Genomic DNA, 21,415 nt, shown 5'->3' on the forward strand with positions numbered 1-21,415 from the left:
ACTTCCATCAAGCAGCACATGATACCTGGCTATCTCTTGCTTTGTGGTGTCACCCTAGATCCATTATATAACTGGGAGTTGCAAACTGATAATAATCTAATTCCATTGTTCCTTCTTTATATATTAGTTGGAGTACTTATATAAAGAGAAAATTTCCTTCCTTAGTTATTGAGTATCTTGAGGTACAGTTCTTATAGAAAAACAGGCTAAGTGCTTGGTTCTTATCCTTTATACATTTTCAAAATAATGAGTTGATTTCTCAGCATCAGCCAAAGTTGACCAGTGAGCTTTTTTTTCCTTTAAAAATATCATTATAAACTCATATCTGATATGTTTCAACCCATTGCAGTTGCCATTCATATCAATATGCGTAATTATTTCAACTTGGACCAGTGGGAGCCTCTTCAACTTTACTCCTAAATCTCTCTGATGTAACCCTGGCAGTTATATTTATGTTGATAATTTCTTTGCTCTCTGGTATGACAAGATGTTCCAGGATCACTTTACATATTTCCTGCCTCACACACTGATCAGCCATTTCTCCAAGGAGCCCCTGTTTCTCTTTAGAGGGAAATGCTATGTAGAGACCACAATCTGATCTTCCAGGATGCTTATTGCTATAGAACTGCTCAGTGTTTCTAGGCCTTTTTGGAGGACATCCTAAATTCAATACATCATGAGTTCATACTGACAGTTCTGATTCAGTGAGTTACTTAATCTCACTGATCTTCTTTTTCCCATACAAATATTCCAGTTCCTGATGCCAGCAATATACCACTCAGTTGTTTTTATCTTAAAGTGCACACATCTAAGAATAAAAATGCCAGTACTCTCATGATATAATGACTACTGGAAAGAGGTTTAGATTTTTTTTTCTTTGGATGTGTCATGAATTGAATTGTGTCCCCCAAAAAATGTGTGCAGCAACTTGGCTAGGTCATGATTCCCAGTATTGTATGATTGTGTAATCTGATGTGATTTCCTTGTGTGTTGTAAACTCTATCACTATGATGAGATTACATGTGATTTCCTTATGTGTTGTAAATTCTATCACTGTGATGAGGTTATACTGATGAGGTTGACAGGATTAGACAGTGTCTTGATGCAATCTCTGTTGAAATATAAAAGAGAGAAGTGAGCAGAGACACATGGGAACCTCATACTACCAATAAAGCAGTGCTCGGAGCAGAGCACGTCGTTTGGACCTGAGGTTCCTGCGCAGAGAAGCTCCCAGACCAAAGGAAGACCGATGCACCACAAGGACCTTTCTCTAGAGCTGACAGAGAGAGAAAGCCTTCTCCTGGAGCTGATGCCCTGAATTTGGACTCATAGCCTACTAGACTGTGAGAGAATAAACTTCTCTTTGCTAAATCCATCCATCTGTGGTATTTCTGTTACAGGCACACCAGATGACTGAGACAGGATGTATCCCACTGAAGAGGTACATATGTATTTCTGTGTTTGAAGTCAAAGTTACTGGAAGTAGTTTCTCTCTTATGATGGTTATGCCACCAACTGGATATATAGATAGATTCATTTGTTTCATTTTTCTTTCAAATTTTTGGGATTGCTTTTTTAAATTTAAATTTTGTTTTATAATTATGTAAAATATTTACCTGATTAAAAATTCAATTTATGAAGCAAAGTCCATTCAGAGAAGTCTAGCTTCTATCTCTGTTTTCTCCAGCCTATGTACTTCCACTTCCTGGGGATAACTGTATATGTATACTGTTTGTATTATAACTGTTCATTGAAATTTTGTGAGGTTGTTTTTGTGAGCTAACATATGGACAATATTTGTGAATTTTTTATGTGCATTTGGAATAGTTTATTATTATTATTATAGTTTACAGTTTGAGATATATATGATTATACTTTTAGGCCTACCTTATTCTTAATATTTTTTTGTCCATTTGATAAATTTTGAATTGGTAAAGGTGTATTAAAATTTTCTCTTTTGTGTGTTTCTGGCTACTTATTGCACCTCCTGTAAAGTCTGCTTTGTGAAAGTTATTGTTGCATTATTAGCTTCACAAATATTAATTCTTGTAGCCTTTAGAATTGTAAAGATATAAGCAGGACAAATATTATCCCCATTTCACAGGGTTACATACTGGGAAGTTGTACAAGAGGTAAGAAAGAGTGTCTTAGGACTAGACAAACGTTAGAAACCCAGCTTAGTTCAGTTCTGTTTGATTTAGACAAGTCACTTAATCTCTGTGACTTTCAGTTTATATTTTTTACAATATGGGAACAATATAATAGATAGTCACTATAATTCTGTCCCATCTGTTCAGTCTTCCAAACTAGAAATCTCAGAGTCTTTCTTGATGTTTTCTTCTCTCTTACCCATCTTATTCAATAGACAGGATGTCAAATCTTGTAAATTCTACATAAATGTCTGATAATAGTTTACTACTTAAGTAATTAGAAATTAAAATACTTTTGAATTCTATTAAATGGAAAACATCAAGATATAAATTTTTCTTTACAATATAATGATAGCGTGAAAAAATAATCATGGCAAACTGATCTGAATAAACAAGAATCAACAGGAAAAAAACTGATAAGAAAAATGAAACATTGAATAATTTCAATCTAGCATTCTCCAGAAAAATATAGATCTGTTCTTATATCTGGCATATGACTCAGATACTTGATTTTTACAGAAGTTATCTCACACCTGTCATTATTTAAGACAAGCTAACATTGTTTTAACAGAGGCTACTACATCCTCAAATAAACAGTAATTTTAATAGAGAAATAGAAACTAAAACCAAACTGACATCAAGTCGATTCCGACCTATAGCGACCCTATAGCTACAGAATAGAGCTGCCCCATAGGGTTTCCAAGCAGCAGCTGATGGATTCAAACTGCTGACCTTTTGATTAACAGCCCTAGCTCTTAACCACTGTGCCACCGGGGCTCCAGAGAAATAGAAGGGTGCAAATTTCTATTTGTCTGAGGATTTGAACTGAACATTGTCTGCATGCGCTTTACACTGCATAAAAGAGGGGATAGGTATGGATGGTTTCTTGACCCAGAGCTTATAAAAATTTTTCTTTGTCTAGGGAAGAATTGGCAATAGAGGAAAGTCATGGAATTCAGTCTATGATTACAAAAAAAAAAATTACAAAATGCCCCAAGGCACCTCATTGTGTGTAGAGGTAATAGAAGTGAACTGTTCCTAAGGAGGACTCCAGGGAATGTCTTGTTTACCTCATCTCTCAGGGCCTCATCTTTTAATATTTCGTCTCTGGAAAAGCTCCAGTTCAAGATTGGTGCTTACAAAGTAAGTGTTTACTTCAGTCAAGAAGACCTCAAGAGTTAGGGATGGAATCCACTGAGAAGCCTAGTTCATGCCTAGCTGTCAGGAGAGAGGGTTGAGGATCAGTGGGCCCCAGTCCCATAATCTGGATCTGTAGCGTGTTATCTCTGGATCTCACTCCATTGCACTCAGTATGAGATCTCCTAACCTGAAGTGCCCCATCTCTAGGACAAACTTATCCCAGACCTCCAGGTAAGAAGGAGTGAATTGCTGCAAGGATCAAGTTTCCCCACAGCCTGAGTCTATCCTGGAAGAAGGACCATGTCCTTATTTTTACATCCCGCAGTAAATTCGGGAGAAGACATCTTCCTCTTTCCCTTCTCCTTCATAATCCTCAACCTTAGAAATCTTGGGCTGTTCCAGGGGGTAGGGAGAAAGGAACAGTAATGTGCCGAGAATCCCAGAGGAACCAAACGGACCACAATCACTCAAACTAGCTACCGTTTTCCGCTACCAGAATCTTCCCTGTTCTCTGACCTTCCAGCCCTTTCACCTTTGGTGTTCTCTTCCTCTTTCACTTTTCCCACACTCTCCTCTTGATGATACCCACTGGGCTACAGGGGACTGTCTGAGATGCAAGATAGAGCTATTTGCAGTTTGTCATCCATTTCTTGGGAGGTAGTGCTACCAAACGCAATGGGTTCGCCACTTGTACTCTGTTAATAACTAAGAGTCAAGTGGATTTAAAGCAAGGCATAGTTTATTACTTGCAGCGAGTAAGGAGACAGGTGATCGCTCCCCAAACCCTGTCTGGCTGAACAAACGGCTGGAAGAAGTTTTGTACTATCCGGGAAAGGGGAAGTCATACATATTCATTAATTCATACATATTTAAAAAGGGGTCGGGCTAGGATTTGGCCCGGAAATGACTAACGGAGTTCTCGCTTCTGAAATGGGCTCGGTCACTGCTCAATGATGTATGTCCGGTGATTTTGGTTCCTTGGCATGGGTCTTTTGGTTCCTAGGCAATACTTATTATAGGATGCGGCCATCTGGCGGTCGCCCTGATCTCTTACTGAGCATGCCCAGGATTCTAGTTTTAATTGGTTGATCTGGAAGCGGAAGGATTAGGAGGAAGCAGCGTAAACATTAACTGCGAGTAAGGTAAACAATGTTTTGTGGTTGAAATCATTCTTATTATAGAAAAATTTTTAACTGACATAACTTGTTGCATAAGGCCTTTCCTGTCCCTAGCTGGTCTCAGTGGGAAGGAGCCAGAGCTGGATGAGTGATAATGCTGGGTATGTGGGTACTGCTTGCCCCAGTGCCCTAGTATTCTGTGTTACCACATTGGAAACACCCTCTCTGGGGCTCAGAATGAGGAAGAGAAAGGGGTTGCAAATTGAAGACCTTTTCCCACTAAAGGGAGTACTACTGATGCCCTCTTGCCTACACCAGTAGCCCAGGTGATCACACCCATTTTGTGTTTTTCCTTCTGCTTGATCATGGAATCTGCCCATTCCAAGGAAATCACCGACATGGCCCAGTATCAGCTGTACCTTCCAATTTTCATATTGTGCTTCAGAGCGGATGGTTAGTGCTTAGCAGAGTTTGTGTGCATGTGTAATGATAGTGCCTGTGTGTGTGCGCGTGTGTAGGAGTTCATTCATTCCTGGATGCATTCATTCAGTCAACCAGTGAACATATCTTGAAAAGTTATTATATGCCCAAGGGAGGGCAGGGTCGCCATGAGTCGAAATTGACTCTATGGCAACTAACAACAGAAACAACACAGATGTATAGGATAAAATAGGGTTATTCCCTGAAGGAACTCATAGCCTTGTCAGAGAGACAGGCTTGTAAACAAATAATCATGTATAATTTAATAAGTACTTTTTAAAAGTATATTATTATATACAAATGCCAAAACTCATCACATTGTATGCATAGAATATGCATAGTTCACTGAACGAAAATTTACCATAATAAAGCAGTGAAAAAATGCACTTAATAATTATTGGAAAATAGGGTCAGTAGTGGATTATTTTATTGATAGCCTTGGGCATTAAGAACTTTTGACTTATAGAAGTATTCTTTTTCAAGTTTTTGACAATGACCCTAATAAGAAACACAGTTTACATTGTAACCCAGCAAACACGTACACTCACACACACACTTACATAAATTGAAACAAATGTTTTCTTGTCAAATTATTTATTATTACAAGAGATTATATTTTCTTTTCTATTTCAGTTTTTAAAAATACTGGTGGCAACCCACTAAATCTACTTCATCACCCATTAATGTGTTATATAACTCAGTTTTAAAAACACTGACTTATAAGAAGAGATCATTCTGGCTATTGATATCACAGACATTTTCATTGATCCTCTTGTGTATTCTCTGCACACTGAAGCTAAAGGAAAGATGTTTCCCCTTTGAGTCTGCTAGCCTCTCAGAGGATTCCCTGACTCTGCCTTCCTGATCTCTCAAAGACAATGGACATTCCTGTAGGTTCAGACTGGACCCAGTTCCAGATCCAGTATGAATGGAAATATATGAATAGAACCTCACTCTCACAAAGCAGTTTTGAAATCAGGTCATACTTGGCGGTTCATGAGTCTGTGGTCCAGACACAATTGCTCGGTTTACTTTTTTCCTACACTGCCAGCTGTATATAGGGTCTTATATGAGAGAAGAAACCCTTACGTATTTGCAGTCTTTGACTTGCCCTGTCCCAAGATGGCCCTGCCAAGAGAGCTGAGTTTCTGCCCTGGTTCCCCTCCGTTGTTCTAACTGGCAGTTCTAGAGTTAGTACTTCAATTCTTCCCAGGGAGATTAGACTCTGGCCTTGAGCCACAACATTTGCCTGTGGCCCTGCTATACTCCCTAACTCTTTCTAATCTACTTACCCATTAGCTTTGATCCAGTCATCTCATTATTTGTATTTTGCTGATGTACAGCAATGTGTATGCTTTGAATAATGTTTCCTGCCTGACTTCGGAGAATTGGAAGAGTGCCTGAATTTCCCACAGATGTACCCATCCAATTGATTGCATATTGTGGTACAAACTGTAGCATAAATGAGGTTGAACACTGTTATTCCAGATAAGACATTGCAACTATCCAGAGAGCTGCTATGGCCACTTTAGGTCTCCACAAAGGGTCCCTCCAACCATAGTGTGCAGTGCTGCCTGAATCTGGCCTCATCCACACCCACTTTTCTCCATGATGATGAGGTCCTATTACGCCTCACTCTTGAACACTCCCATGAAGCCTTGACTCTCTAATCCAGTGAAGAATTTGGGAAAAGACCAGTATTGTGAATTATAACATGGTCTGAAATGTTCTATTAAAATTCCCTTCCTTAGGGTTCTGGACAGAGCTGGAGAAGGATGTAGAGCATAATTCTAACTCACAAAAAAAAAAAGACCAGATTTACTGGCCTAAAGGAGACTGGAGAAACCTCGAGAGTATGGCCCCCAGACACCCTTTTAGCTCAGTGGTGAAGCTACCTCCAAGGTTCACTGTTCAGCCTGGGAGTGGACAGCCCCGTAAAACCAAATAAGACTAATGAGGTACAGGAGTCCACTGACAAGGGCCAGAAGGCAGAAGGGGACAAGGAAGTTGGTGATAGGGAACCCAAGGTTGAGTAAGGATATTGTTGATGTGTTGTGAGATTGTTAACCATTGTCATAGGGCAACATTTGTAGTAACTGTTAAATGAGAAACTATTTTGTTCTGTAAACCTTCATCTTAAGTGAGAATAACAGCACAACTGGAAGAGCATAGTCAATGTCACTGAACTGTGCATGGAGAAATTTTTGAAACAGTGTATCTTTGGCTATGTGTATTTTCACCAAAAAAAAAAAGGTTGAGAAGTTAGAGGGTTAATATGTTGTGGGGTTGTTAACCAATGTCATAAAACAACATGTGTACTACTGTTTCATGAGAAACTATTTGTTCTGTAAGCCTTCACCTGAAGTACAATAAAATATAAAAAAAAAGAAAAAAGAAAAAAAAGAAAGCTAGAAATAGAAGTACCATAAAAAAAAAAAAATTTCCCTTCCTTGCTTGGAAGGATGATAAAGAATCACTTTTGAAACATAATGGAAAATCCTCTGCTTTTTAATGATATGAGAGCTAAAGTTTACTGTCTGAAAATAAAGTAGAAAAAAACAAAACAAAACAAAAAACCTGGGCTTTCTAGTAAAAGGAGAACTGCTTATATTTTTCTAGTCCATGTAATGTTACCATCTTGTTTCAGTTCATATAGACAACATGCAATTTTCTATGAAGACATTTCTCGACTTTATCCGCATGATCGATGAATGGTAGATCTGTGGTTGATAGCACCCTGACAGCAAGCATCACTAGGAGGGCACATTTCTGGTGTTGCTGTGCCTACCAATCAGATGGCTTCAATAGGAACATAAAGAAGTTTTAGAAAAGCAAATGTCTTAAGTGTTTGCAAGATTTTTTTTTTTTTTAATCAAAAACTCTTCCATTGAAACCTTCACTTGTAGGATTTGGTGCTAGATCATAGTCAACATTTGATTACTCTGCTAATACTGATATGTAGGCAGAAATAAGCATTAATGGGCAAAGAAAACCAAGTGTATTTGACTGAATTCATCTTGCTGGGCCTTTCTTCAGATGATCAGACCCATATTCTGCTGTTTGTGGTATTTCTCATCATCTACCTACTAACTGCGATTGGGAATCTGCTCATCATAGTCCTCCCGACTTCACACTCCCATGTACTTTTTCCTTAAAAACCTGTCTTTTGCTGACCTCTGTTTCTCTACAAGCATTGTTCCTCAGATGCTACTCCACTTCTCGGTAATGAAAAAGACCATTTCTTTTGCTAGATGCTCAATTCAGATGTTTTTCTTCTTAGTAGCTGGGGCTACAGAGAGTTCACTTCTAGCGGTGATGGCCTATGACTGCTATGCAGCTATGTAGCTGTCTGCAAGCCCCTGCACTACTCCATCACCGGGACCCAGAGGGTTTGTATCCAGCTGGCTATAGTGTCCTGGGCCAGTGGGACATTTGTGTCTCTGGTAGATACCACATTTATTTTGTGTGTCCCATACCAGGGACAGAATGTAATTAATCATTACTTTTGTGAACCTCCTGCACTCCTGAAGCTGGCTTCTGCAGACACTACCAGGCTGAGATGGCTGTCTTTTCGATGGGTGTAGTTATCCTCCTAGCTCCTGTCTCCCTCATCCTTGTCTCCTACTGCAATATTCTGTCTACTGTGATGCAGATGCAGTCAGGGGAAGGAGGTTTAAGGTCTTCTCTACTTGTGGATCCCATCTCACTGTCATTGTCTTCTTCTATGGATCAACGATATTCACGTACATGAGGCCACGCTCCAAAAACATGAATGAAGGTGATAAAGTGATCTCTGTGTTCTACTCAGTCATAGCATCCATGATGAACCCGTTCATTTACAGCCTGAGGAACAAGGATGTAAAGGAGGCATTTAGGAAAGTATTTGGAAAATAAAGCCTCTCAGATGCAGTGATTTTTATATGTATAAATATATATATATATAATCAGGGGGAAGAAGACCTTCCTAACTGGTTCAACACCTTTAAAAGGAGGCATTTAGGAAAGCATTTGGAAGACAGAGCCTCTCAGATGCAGTGACCTTTACAAATATGTATGTATGTATATATAGTAGCCAATTCAACCACAGGTGGGGAAGTTGTTTGCCCAGACAAGGCATGTGACCTCACATTCCAGCAAAAGTCTTGATACATCACACGCTGCCTCCCTCCAGGTAAACTGCTGGCTTGAAAAAAAGTAATATTTAGAAGCAAACTCCCCACATTGGAACTCTTCAGGCCAAAAACTGCAACACAAATATACCATAGCTGTTCCCCCCTCAGACATGCTCTCCTTTCTTCTGCAAGTTTGTTTTTGCCAGTGTGTATTGAGTTCTCCCCTTTGAGAAATGCATAACCCACTGTTAGAGCAAGAGCACCACCAGAGAAATACCTGTAGCTTCTTACTGATGTTCACATTGCGCACGACCCCTTCCTCAGGGAAAAAAATAAATCCACTGTTGGCCCACCTTCAACTCAAGGTCTAACTCTAGGTATTAAGTGGGATCGACCCCACACTTTATTGGTCTGTAGCAACACTACCGATTCTGATACCTGGCTTCAGGGACCTGTGAGCCACTGAAACAGCAGTATACCATTATAGTCCTTCCTGTTTCCCCACATGTTCTCATTTCTCCTGGCAGGAGTCCCACGACACAAACATATTCCACATTGCTTTGTACTTAGTTTGCCACCCTTACATATAACCCCTTACTTGACCCACCTTGTAGACATTAAGCCATTTGTAGGGATTCTTGTCATATAAATAATAGTGCTCCTAACCATAGAAAAACATTTCTTTGATGAGATGGGAAAAATATAGAAGCACTTTATCTTTTAGTGGAAGTAGCTTAAACTTGAAGTTCTGCTCTAACTTCATAACTGTCTCAATATATCCAGAAGAAAAGTAATTATAAGTGAGGGATAGCATGAGCCAGAGAAAAAGATTAAAGTAAAACTTGCCACATTGACCTCTGGCTGCTTCAACTTCAATACTACACATTCTAGAAACTACTATTTGTTTTCTAAAGCACGTGGTTTTACACTTTTTAAAGGAAACACATTTTCTTTCATTTATGCCACAGCTTGTATGACTGTTACTTTGCATTAAATCAGCCCATATGATATTAATTTCAATAGCACAGCTTATTTGAGTCCATTTATTCAGTGAATATTTAGTGGGGAAATCAAGAATTTTCTTTTGGACTTGTATGGCTGTGTGTTACATGCTGACATAGTTCTCACACCACTGTTCAGTATTTGAAATAGGTGCAATAAAGCCTTCATTTAAACAGCCATGACATCTTGGACTTCATCATGCACCTGTAGTTTATTTATTTATTTATTTTTTCCCACTAGCAGAGATAGTTAAAGCATTTTGAATACAAATGCAGACAAGAATCTGAAATCCCCTGGCGGTTCTTAGTTTTGGGGGACATTTTCCAGATGATATAAAATATACTTTTGTCAATGCCCTGTTACATTATCATCATTATTGAACCTATATTTTTAAAAATCTGATAAGGAATTTGTAGACCCCAGACGTCCGTAGACTTTGATTTGAGAAACATTAGTGTAGTACCTGACATTGAATGAGATTCAGGCATTCAGTCTTTGATTAGAATAGAAAATGCCCCCAGGGTATCTCTGGGTCCAGAAAGCTTAAAAAAGTTGACAGCACTGATTACTCCAGGGAATGCCCTGTTCACAACAGCTATTGGGACCTCAGGCTTAAAGTCTTCATTCCAGGAAAATCCTCAAGGCTGGTGGTTCCTTGGTGAATTTGGCGTCATGTCCTTTAATGGAATGGTGCTCAAGGGGTTGAGATGGAGTAAGACTCATAGCCCAGGTGATGTCCCAAACTTGAGGAGTATTTGCTAAGCTGCAGTGGAGGTTGCTTATTAGCATATGGCTTAGCAGGCTACAGAAACCACATCTTTATTTGTTACGTACCGCTTCGTCGCTGAACGTACTACCAATGGTTGTTCATGCCAGTTCTCCAGGTGAGCAGGCGGGATGCTGAGGGGGAATTAATCAGTTTAAAGAGTGAAATCTTGATTCTGTTTATTAGGATGGACTTTGCCTTTCATTCTCCTGTCCCCATCTCCTTTCCATCTGACTTGTAGAATCTGTGCTCTTTCTTCTGTGCTGCTTCTCCTGAGTCATAGGCTCAGAAATCCTATCCACATCTCCTCTGGAGAGGATTAAGCCATCACTGGAGGATCCCAGGGTGACCACAAGGACTGCGGATACCAACTGCCTCTCATTTTGTACCAAAATCTAATCTGCCAGTGTCTCTTCTGCCCCTGGCTGTCTCAGTGGTCTCCTTTCACAGCTTTCCTCCTTATTCCTCTCGGCCACTTGGTTTTGGGCACTGGGAGCAGTAGGACCAGGACAGAAGGATCTTCTTCTTGTTGGACATCTGCCCAAGGCTGTGTGAGGATGCTTATCTTCGTGTGCATGCATGTGGGCCTCATTCCCTGGTTTTAGTTCCCTCTCACACTGGACTCACACTTCTCCATTGAGATGTGGCTAGCAGTGGTTTCATACAGGCATTTTAACCTGGTGATCAATCTGGGACTTGCTAAATTCTTAACGGCCAACATGCTGTTCTTCTTCCTCACATTTCTCATTTGAGAGAGTGAATGTGTTTTGTGTGCTAATTCAGGTGTGGGAGTGTCAGTATGAGTTTATTTATTCACTCACTCACTCAACTAACTTTTACTAAACTCCTACTATGTGTCAGATGATATGGGATTACAGATGATAGAGATAAGTGATATGTGTCTCACTACCTTAAAGAAAAGCACAGCCGAGCCTAGGGAGACAAACATGTCAATAAATAATTAAAGGACAATGGGATAATTTAATGAAAAGAAGTATGTACACATCTTTTTCTGGACATTGTGAAGACAATGGTTAACTCTGCCTTATAGATTCAGAAAAAAATGTCAAGAAGTGATTGCATTAAAGCTAATTCTCTACATTTAATGAGTAGTTAAGTCAGAGGGACCAAATTGTTCAAGAGGGATTGTGAGGTTTTAAGAGGACTGTAGAACATCTTCCCTGAACACTTCCCCTGTTCCCACTAGAATCCCACCTCCCAGGAGTAATCACTATTAACAGATTCTTTTCTATGGATCTACAAACCATGTAGACAGTCTTTTCGGCTATGGGACAATAGTAGATTTTCTAAGAATGCTTACGATTATTTTTATTTTTCAATTTTTAACTGTGGAGAAGGTTATGTTCAAATTTCAGACTTATATGATAATGTTAATTTCTTTTTCAGACTTTCAGTAATAAAGGAGTTTAAGAAATATTTTGAAGTACATTTTGTTATTACAAGCAAATTCTAATAAACTAATCGATCAAACTTGATTAACACATTTTAAACCTCATTGATAGGTACTTGAGGTTTTATTGTAAAATTCTCTCTACTTTTGTGTATGCTTGAAAGTTTCTATAATAAAAAGAGAATTTCAAAATCATTCCATATACTTAAAAGTTTCTCATTTACCCCATCACATTTGGCCTTGATTTGCAATTTTGCTCGCAACACAGTTCCACTACCAAAGGTTGAACAAGGAACAAAAAAATACAAAGAGTTAAAATAATTAATGAGAATAATCATCTCCTTCATTCAAACATAGCAGTCATGTATGACTATAGTTTGTCTATAACAACTATTTTCCTAATCATGCAGTTACTTCTAGGTCAAGATCACATTGTAATATAATATTGTTAGCTAGCCTTGTTCATTGTCCTAAATTCTTTAAATGTTTTATATTTTATTTAATCTTTACATAAACTCTGTAAGACATGTACAACAAATATTCCCATTTTATACATGAGGAAACCTAGTCACAGAAAAGCTAAGTAATTTTCTCTTAGTCTCAGAGCAACTAGCAGAACAAGGATTCAGAACAAACGTGGCAGATTAACTTCAAAGTCCCCACTGCTAATCAGTGAGCTATGCTGCTTCCTTTTAACAACTAATAGCAGTCCATGATCAGTAGATTCTCACTGAAGGAGAAATGCCTGTAGACATACATAAAAACAACAAAAACAACAACAAAAAATGCATTGCCGTCGAGTCAGTTCCGACTCATAATGACCCTATAGCATACATATCACAAATACACAAATACAGATAAATATAAACACACACCATTCACAGTCCACATATAGGATTAAAATGTTATATATAAAATATAATGGCTTGCTTTTCCCTTAACCTATCGTATTCATCTTGCTATATCTTCAAACTCGAATGTTATATCCTTTGAAATTTTATCTAAAAGGCAAAATGTGATGCCTCATTTATTGTTTTAACGTGCATGTTTTGTTTCAAGTTTATTGTTCAGTTTTACTTTTTTTGTGACTGTGATATTTAAATGCTTTCCCAATTTTTCTAGTACATTGTATATCTTTTCTTGTTGATTTTAGGACATCTTTATGTATTAGGAATAATAACAAAGTTCTGTTAAATATTTTGTGAATATTTTCCCAGATTTACTTTGCATATATTTTTATTTTGTTTATACAAGTATTCACTACATAGATGTCTGATACTTTTTAGTGCCTTCCTTTATGATTTCTCATTTTTAGGGGTCTTGTTTAGGAGAAACCTCTACCATCCAAAGATAAATAGATAGATAACCAAAAAATAAAACAAAAACAAAACCAGTTGCCATCCAGTCAATTCTGACTCATAGCAACCCTATAGGACAGAGTAGAACTACCCCCTAGCGTTTCCAAGGAGCGGCTGGTGGATTTGAACTGCTGACCTTTTGGTTAGTGGCGGAGCTCTTAACCACTGCACCACTATAAAATATATATTTCCCTTATTAATATATTCATAAATATAACTATATTAATAAGGTTAATATATAATGTATTTTATATCTAGTAGGGTTTCCTCTACTCCCTCATTTTACTTTTCCACAACCCATTTGATATCCTACAATTTCTCATATAGGTAAAATTTAGAATAAGCCTGTTAAATTCCCTTACAAATATCTTTTGTGAACTTGGCTGGAATTGCAGTGAATTTATGGATTACTTTGAAAGAAATTAACATCTTTATAAGACTGAGATTTTTTATTCATAAAATTAGTATGTCCATTTACTCAGACATCATGTTTCATAGTTTTCTTGAAATAGGTCTTGAATATTTCTTAAGTAGACACATTGTTAAGTTTAGCCATTGTTCCTTTGTGAATAATTTTTTTTTAATTAAAATTTCTATTTGGTTATTTTCGGTATATAATAACACAAGAATGTTCAATTACTCATCTTGTATCAGAGCACATTTCTTACAAATTATCATGGGCTTGAATAGATTCGCTTATTTTTTAGATATGCTGTCAAATTATCTGCAAATAATGTCATTTTTGTTAATTTTTTTCCTTTAATTCCTTCTATTGTCCTTTGGGAAAGACCCAATAAAACGTTTAAAAATAAAGGTTGAAATATGCCTGACTGTTATTTTTTGTATCTACTGATATCTCTGCCAGAGCAGGTTAGCCCTAAAATCCTTAAAATTGAAAATGTCTGTGGACTTGCCTTCAAGGAACGGATGTGGGGTATAGGCAGAGAGAATTTGAAGACAGTTTAGCCATCTCTGAAACCAGTTTTAGAAAACACTACAAAAAGAATTCCAGAATACAGAAAGAGTGAGGGGGGCTTAGAGAAATCAGTTTGAGAATTTCTCTGGGCCTTTGCTTAATCATATTAATCATCACACTTCATATGAACTTAAAGGGATTTTAAAACAATGAATGTAAAGAAACTATTAATAATGACTGGCATCATGAGGGTGCCCAAGAGATGATAATTACCATTATTAGAGCCAAAAGATCCTGTGCAAAGAGAGAGAAAAGGAGTAAAGAAGATGAATCGGGATATTTAAAGTCTGCTACTGGGTTCAACTACCAATGAGGCAGCTACTTTAACTGATGCTGCTTAGCACCTTCTTCACATTGAAAACAAATAACATAAAAGTTTGGGCAAAGGCCAAGATCACAGAATCCCATGTCTTGCTTTATCTTAATTTCCCATACTTTGCTTAGGGTGCATCTTTAGAATTATTTGGTAAATATAATGAAGGAAATCAGCCTTCATAAACGTTATTGGACAATTTGCAGAATAAAAATCCAACTGGTTTTACAGCAACATCAATTCTTCTACTTCTCAAACCAATGTAACAGTATTCTCAGGACTGTTAGTCCTTAATAGTCCAGCCCAGGTTTGGTCATGGGAATATTCAGAAAAATTCATCCCAAGCAGCTGCTACTAAAATATTCAGGGAGAGGGAAAATCAGAAGTGGTTTTCAATCATCAGAACTACTGAACAAAAAGAAAACTCAGTCTTTTGATATATGGAAGCTGTTAGGAGGTGGAAACCAATAGTGCAATTTTGGATTCTGGGTGATAAATTACCAGTTACTCATAGTTTTTGTAATTGACCGATATTTGCTTCTTTTCTTGGTGCTGACCTGTAAGCAGGAATAAACATTCATGGGAGAAAACAACCAAACCTATGTGACTGAGTTTGTCTTCCTGGGCCTTTCACAGGATCCGCAGACACAAGGCCTGCTCTTCTTCCTGTTTCTGATCATCTACCTGCTGACTGTGCTAGGAAACCTGCTCATCATTGTACTTATTCACATAGACTCCAGACTCCACACACCCATGTACTTTTTCCTTAGAAACTTGTCCTTTGCTGACCTCTGCTTTTCTACTACCACAGTCCCCCAGGTTCTAGTCCACTTCCTGGTAAAGAGGAAAACCATTTCCTTTGCTGGATGTGCAATGCAGATAGTTGTTTTACTTCTGGTTGGGTGTACAGAGTGTGCTCTGCTCGCGGTGATGTCCTATGACCGCTGTGTGGCTGTCTGCAAGCCCCTGCACTACTCCACCATCATGACTCATTGGGTCTGTGTCCAGCTGGCCATAGGGTCCTGGGCCAGTGGGGCAATTGTGTCTCTGGTGGACTCCACATTCACATTGCATCTGCCCTACAGGGGAAACAATATCATTAACCACTTTTTTTGTGAACCTCCTGCCCTCGTGAAGCTGGCTTCAGCAGACCCCTACAGCACAGAAATGGCCATCTTTGCAATGGGTGTGGTGATTCTCCTAGCTCCTGTCTCTCTCATCCTTGTCTCCTACTGGAATATTATTTCCACTGTGATCCAGATGCAGTCAGGAGAAGGAAGGCTCAAGGTTTTCTCGACATGTGGCTCCCATCTTATTGTTGTTGTTCTCTTCTATGGCTCAGCAATCTTTGCTTACATGAGGCCAAACTCCAGGAAAATGAATGAAGGTGATAAGGTAATCTCCATGTTCTACTCAGTCATAACATCTATGATGAACCCATTCATTTACAGCCTGAGGAATAAGGATGTGAAAGAGGCATTTAGGAAAGCATTTGGAAGATGAGCCTCTCAGATGCAGTGATATTTATTTTACTTATAATCAGGGGAAAGAAGACCTTCCATACTGGTTCAATAGCTTTAACAGGTTCCTTTCACACCCGATGGTGAGGCATCAGTACAGATCACACAGAGACCCTTGTACCTCTATGAATGTTTTCATGTTTTGTACTATAGTCTTGCTCAAACTTACTCTCTGTGGTTGCAGTTTGCTTGTCTTGAAACAGCTTTTTGGCTACCTGTCAAACTTTTAATATTAAACAGAGTCTTCATGTATAGTATCTTATTGCTAATCAATCCATTTTCACCTAGGGATGTTTTCTTTTGGTTCTAAACTCCACAGCTCTTTGCCATCCTCTTCGCATACCAGCATCATGCACAGGTATCCACAGCTCTTGGAATCCTAGCTTTTATCAATATCCTAGATTCTCCTATTTCTTGTGAGAAAAAGTCAATGTGTTTTTCCCACAAAGTGCTAGTACTAGGGATTTTTTTTTTCTCTATTGAGTCCTGAACTACAACTATAGCCAGTTCAACCACAGATAGGGGAGTTGTTTGCCCATACATGGAATGTAAACTCACAGTTCAGCAAACATCTGTCTTTGATATCTCACACACTGCCTCCCTTCAGAAACAAGTGCTGTTTTGAAGAAACTAGAATTTATAAGCAATCTTCCTACATTGGAACTCTCAGGCCAGAAACCCCTGTGATACCAGTACACCACAATTGCTTCCCCCTCAGTCTTGCTCTCTTTTCTCCCACAGGTTTGCTTTTGCCAGTATCCATTAAGTTCTCTTCTTTGGGAAGTGCAGTAAATGGCTGGCATTTGAGAAGCTATCCCCTGAGGTGGAAATTTCCCTTTGGGATAAATTGGCCCACTTAGTCTTTTCTTACTACTGCTCTGTCCACCATTAGGGCAGAAGTAACCATACCACGAGACACATTCCTGTAGCCTCTTGCTGATGTTCACATTGCACACTGCCCCTTGCTTAGAAAAAAGTCCACTTCTGGCCCACCCTCAACTAAAGGTCTAACTCTAGATATTAAGTGAGATTGACCCATCACTTTATTGGTCTGTAGGGGTACAACCAGTTCCCATCCCTGGTTCAGGGGCCTGTGAGCCATGGAAACGTACCAAAAACAAAACCAAACCTGTTGCTGTTGAGTCAATTCCGGTTCCCACTCATAGCAACCCTATAAGACAGAGTAGAACTGCCCCATAGGGTTTCCAAGCAGTTAGGATTTCCAAGGAGTGACTGGTGGATTCAAACTGCCCACTGTTTTGTTAGCAGCCAAGGTCTTAACCACTGTGCCACCAGGACCCCATGGAAGCACAGCAGAGTACAATTATAGCTCTGCCTGTTTTCCCTTATGGTTCTTCATTTCTGCTAGCAGAAGACCCATGGCACATATTCCACATAGCTTTGTAGTCAGTTTGTCAGCCTTACATATATCCCCTGACTTGACCCAACCCATATACCATCAAGCACATTTTAGGAATTCTTGTCTAGAATAGTGCTCGCAACTATAGAAAAACCCTCTTTTGATGAAGTGGGAAAAATATAGAAGTACTCCATCTTTTATTGGAAGTAGTTTAAAAATGAAGTTCTGCTGTGACCTTCATAACTGTCTGTTAATGAATCCAGAAGAAAAGTGATTATGAGTGAGGGATGGCATGAGCCGGAGAAAATAAGGAGGCACTGATGAAAGTGCAACTTGACACATTGACTTTAGGCTACTCCAGCCGCAACATTCCACATTCTGTTACCTACCTATGTTTTCTAAAGCAAACTATAAAGGAAAATAAAAAACCTAAAAATTCATAACATTTATAATTATAATTTTATAATTTTTCAAGGAAACAATTTCATCTATGACTGCTTCTTTGCATTAAATAAATCCATATGATATTAATTTCAATAGCACAGCTTATTTGAGTCCATTTAGTCAATGAATATTTAGTTCATTTATTAACCAAATATTTATTGAGCACTCCTCTAGGTGATCAATACACAGCAGTGAATGAAGTTCAAAATTCCTATCCTCATAGAACTTGCACTTTAAAAGGGGATGATAAAAGTTAAAAAAAAAAAACAAATCTGCAAAACACGTGTCTGATGGTAGTAAGTGCTATGAGAAAATAAAAGCAAGGAAGGGACAGAGGGAACAGGAGCGGGCTGCAATTTTAAGCAGGTATCCAGGAAAAGCTTCACTGAGAAGGTGACATTTAAATTAAAGGACATCTTAAGTCTTGGAGAAATTAACATTTGTGCTGAGACCAGTGGTTGAGAAAAAAGAACTAGCCAAAGAGAGATTTCCTGGATAAGAGTCTGGGCAAAGAGAAGTACTAATGGCTTGGATGGGAATATGTTTTTTGAGATCAGGACAGAAAAAAATGGTCAGCATGATTAGAGACAGATGAGTGAGAGGGAGAGTGTAAGGAATGAGATCGTAGAAATAGGCAGGGCTAGATCTCATAGGGTCTTGGAAGTCCTGGCAAGGTGCATAGATTTCTGTTCAATAGAAAGCCACCCTGATAATATGTTTTTAAATGATCACATTGAGTGTTATATGGAGAATGCATTGTAAGAGGGCAAGCATGGAAGCCAGAAGAGCAGTAGGTGAGCTCTATTGCAGTAATCCAGGTGAGAAATGATGGTTTGAATTTAGAGTTATAACAATGGAGAGCCAGAGGATATGGTAAGATGTGTGAGTGGATAGACTGTGGAAAGTGAAAAAAGAGAGAATGAAATATCCATGCTAAGTCTTTGACTTGGACAACTCTGTGAATGATGGTTTCATTCACTGAATTTGAGAGGACTCAGAAAAGGGGAGTTTGGTGGGAAAGTAAAAAATTTTCTTTTGGACTTGTTTATATGAACATGTGTTACATGCTGACATAGTTCTCATACCACTCTTTAGTATTTGTAATAGGTACAATAAGGCCTTCATGACATTTTGGACTATGTCATTTACCTCTCGTTTTTTTCTCATTGGCAGAAGAAAATGAAAGCATTTTTTTCTCTTTTTATTGTGTTTAGGTGAAAGTTTACATAGCAAATTAATTTCTTATTAAACAGTTAATACACAAATTGTTTTGTGACATTGGTTGCCAACTCTACGATGTTTCCATTCGTACACTTTTCCTGTCCCTTCCTGACTTCTCGCCTTTGCTTTTGGGCTGGTGTTCCCATTAGTCTAGTATACATGATTGAACTATGAAGCACATCCCTCATGTGTGTTATTGTTGGCCCCATAGACCTGTCTAATCTTTGGTTGAAGGGTGAACCTCAGGAGTTACTTCAGTTCTGAATTAAAATTGTGTCCAGGGGCCATACTCTCGGGGTTTCTCCAGTCTCTGTCAGACCAGGAATCCTGGTCTTTTCTTTTTCTTTTTTTTTTTGGTGAGTTTGAATTTTGTTCTACATTTTTCTCCTGCTTTGTCTGGGACCCTCTATTGTGATCCCTGCCAGAGCAGTCGGTGGTGGAAACCACGCACCATCTAGTTGTTCAGGGCTCAGTCTGGTAGAGGTTATGGTAGTTGTGGTCCATTAGTCCTTTGGACTAATCTTTCCCTTGTGTCTTTGATCTCCTTCGTTTCCCTTTGCTCCAGCCAGGATGGGACCAGTAGTTGTATCTTAGATGGCCACTTACAGGCTTTAAAGACCCCAGTGAAAATGAAAGCATTTTGAGTACGAATGCAGTCAAGAATCTAAAATTCTCTGGTAGTTCTTAATATTGGGGGGAATTTTCCAGATAATGTAGAATATATTCATGTCAGCTGTCTTTTGCATTATCATCATTATTGAACCTTTATTTTAAAAATTCTGATAAAGAACTTGGAGATCTCGGAGGTCCATAGACTTTGGTTTGAATAACATTCATTGTAGTACTTGACATTAGATGAGATTTAGGTATTTCAATCTGTGATTACAATAAAAAATGCCCCAGGGGTCTCTGGGTGGAGAAAGTTTAAAACAGCACTGATTGCTCCAGGGAATGCCCTATTTACAGTAGTTATTAGAACCTCAGGTTCAAAGACTTCCTTCCAGGAAAATCCTCAAGGCTCATTCCTTGGTGAATTTGGGATCATATCCTTTAATGAAACGGTGCACAAGGGGTTGAGCTGGAGTAGGACTCATAGTCTAGGTGATGTCTCAATCTTCAGAAATATTTGCTGAACTGCAGTGGAGGTTGCTTATTAGGATATGGATTAACAGGTTACAGAAACCACATATTTTTTCACATATCTCTTCATCACTGCCCTCACTGCCAGTGCTTTTCTCATACCAGTCCTCCAGGTAAGCAGGTAAGGTGCTGAGGGGGAATTAATCACTTTAAGGAATCTGAAATCTTGATTCTGTTCATTGGGGTGGACTTCATCTTTCGCTCTCCTGCCCCATCTGTCTTCCATCTGACTTCTAGACAGAATACATGCTCTTCCTTTTGTACTGCTTCTCCTGAACCATAGCCTTAGAAATCCTATCCACATCTCCTCTGGGGAGGATTAAGCCAACACTGGAGGATCCCAGAGTGACCACAAGGACTGTGGATACCAACTGCCTCTCATTTTGCACCAAAGTCTAATCTGCCAGAGTGTCTTCTGCCCCTGGCTGTCTCAGTGGTCTCCTTTCAGAGCTTTCCTCCTTATTCCTCTCGGCCGCTTGGTTTTGGGCACTGGGAGCAGTAGGACCAGAACAGAAGGATCTTCTTGTGGTTGGACACCTGCCCAAGGCTGTGTGAGGATGCTTATCTTCGTGTGCATGCATGTGGGCCTCATTCCCTGGTTTTAGTTCCCTCTCACACTGGACTCACACTTCTCCATTGAGATGTGGCTAGCAGTGGTTTCATACAGGCATTTTAACCTGGTGATCAATCTGGGACTTGCTAAATTCTTAACGGCCAACATGCTGTTCTTCTTCCTCACATTTCTCATTTGAGAGAGTGAATGTGTTTTGTGTGCTAATTCAGGTGTGGGAGTGTCAGTATGAGTTTATTTATTCACTCACTCACTCAACTAACTTTTACTAAACTCCTACTATGTGTCAGATGATATGGGATTACAGATGATAGAGATAAGTGATATGTGTCT

The 21,415-nt window shown here is 38.9% G+C and overlaps 1 protein-coding gene and 1 pseudogene across 1 annotated transcript; both read left to right on the forward strand.

Annotated features, from left to right (window-relative positions):
• Positions 1-7,795: 7,795 nt before the first annotated feature.
• LOC101344434 (olfactory receptor 2D3-like) lies at positions 7,796-8,782 on the forward strand (annotated as a pseudogene).
• Positions 8,783-15,301: 6,519 nt separating this feature from the next.
• LOC101344000 (olfactory receptor 2D3-like) lies at positions 15,302-16,419 on the forward strand. Its single transcript, XM_012559304.2, has one exon. The coding sequence runs from the start codon at positions 15,406-15,408 to the stop codon at positions 16,327-16,329; it is 924 nt and encodes a 307-aa protein (XP_012414758.1). The 5' UTR covers positions 15,302-15,405; the 3' UTR covers positions 16,330-16,419.
• The last annotated feature ends 4,996 nt before the right edge of the window (positions 16,420-21,415 follow it).

This window comes from Trichechus manatus, unplaced genomic scaffold, assembly GCF_000243295.1.
Source record: "Trichechus manatus latirostris isolate Lorelei unplaced genomic scaffold, TriManLat1.0 scaffold00232, whole genome shotgun sequence".
Taxonomy (NCBI): domain Eukaryota; kingdom Metazoa; phylum Chordata; class Mammalia; order Sirenia; family Trichechidae; genus Trichechus; species Trichechus manatus.

Bases quoted from the DNA above. Each gene is read 5' to 3' on its own strand.
- LOC101344000 (XM_012559304.2), top strand. From the start codon at position 15,406: ATGGGAGAAAACAACCAAACCTATGTGACTGAGTTTGTCTTCCTGGGC.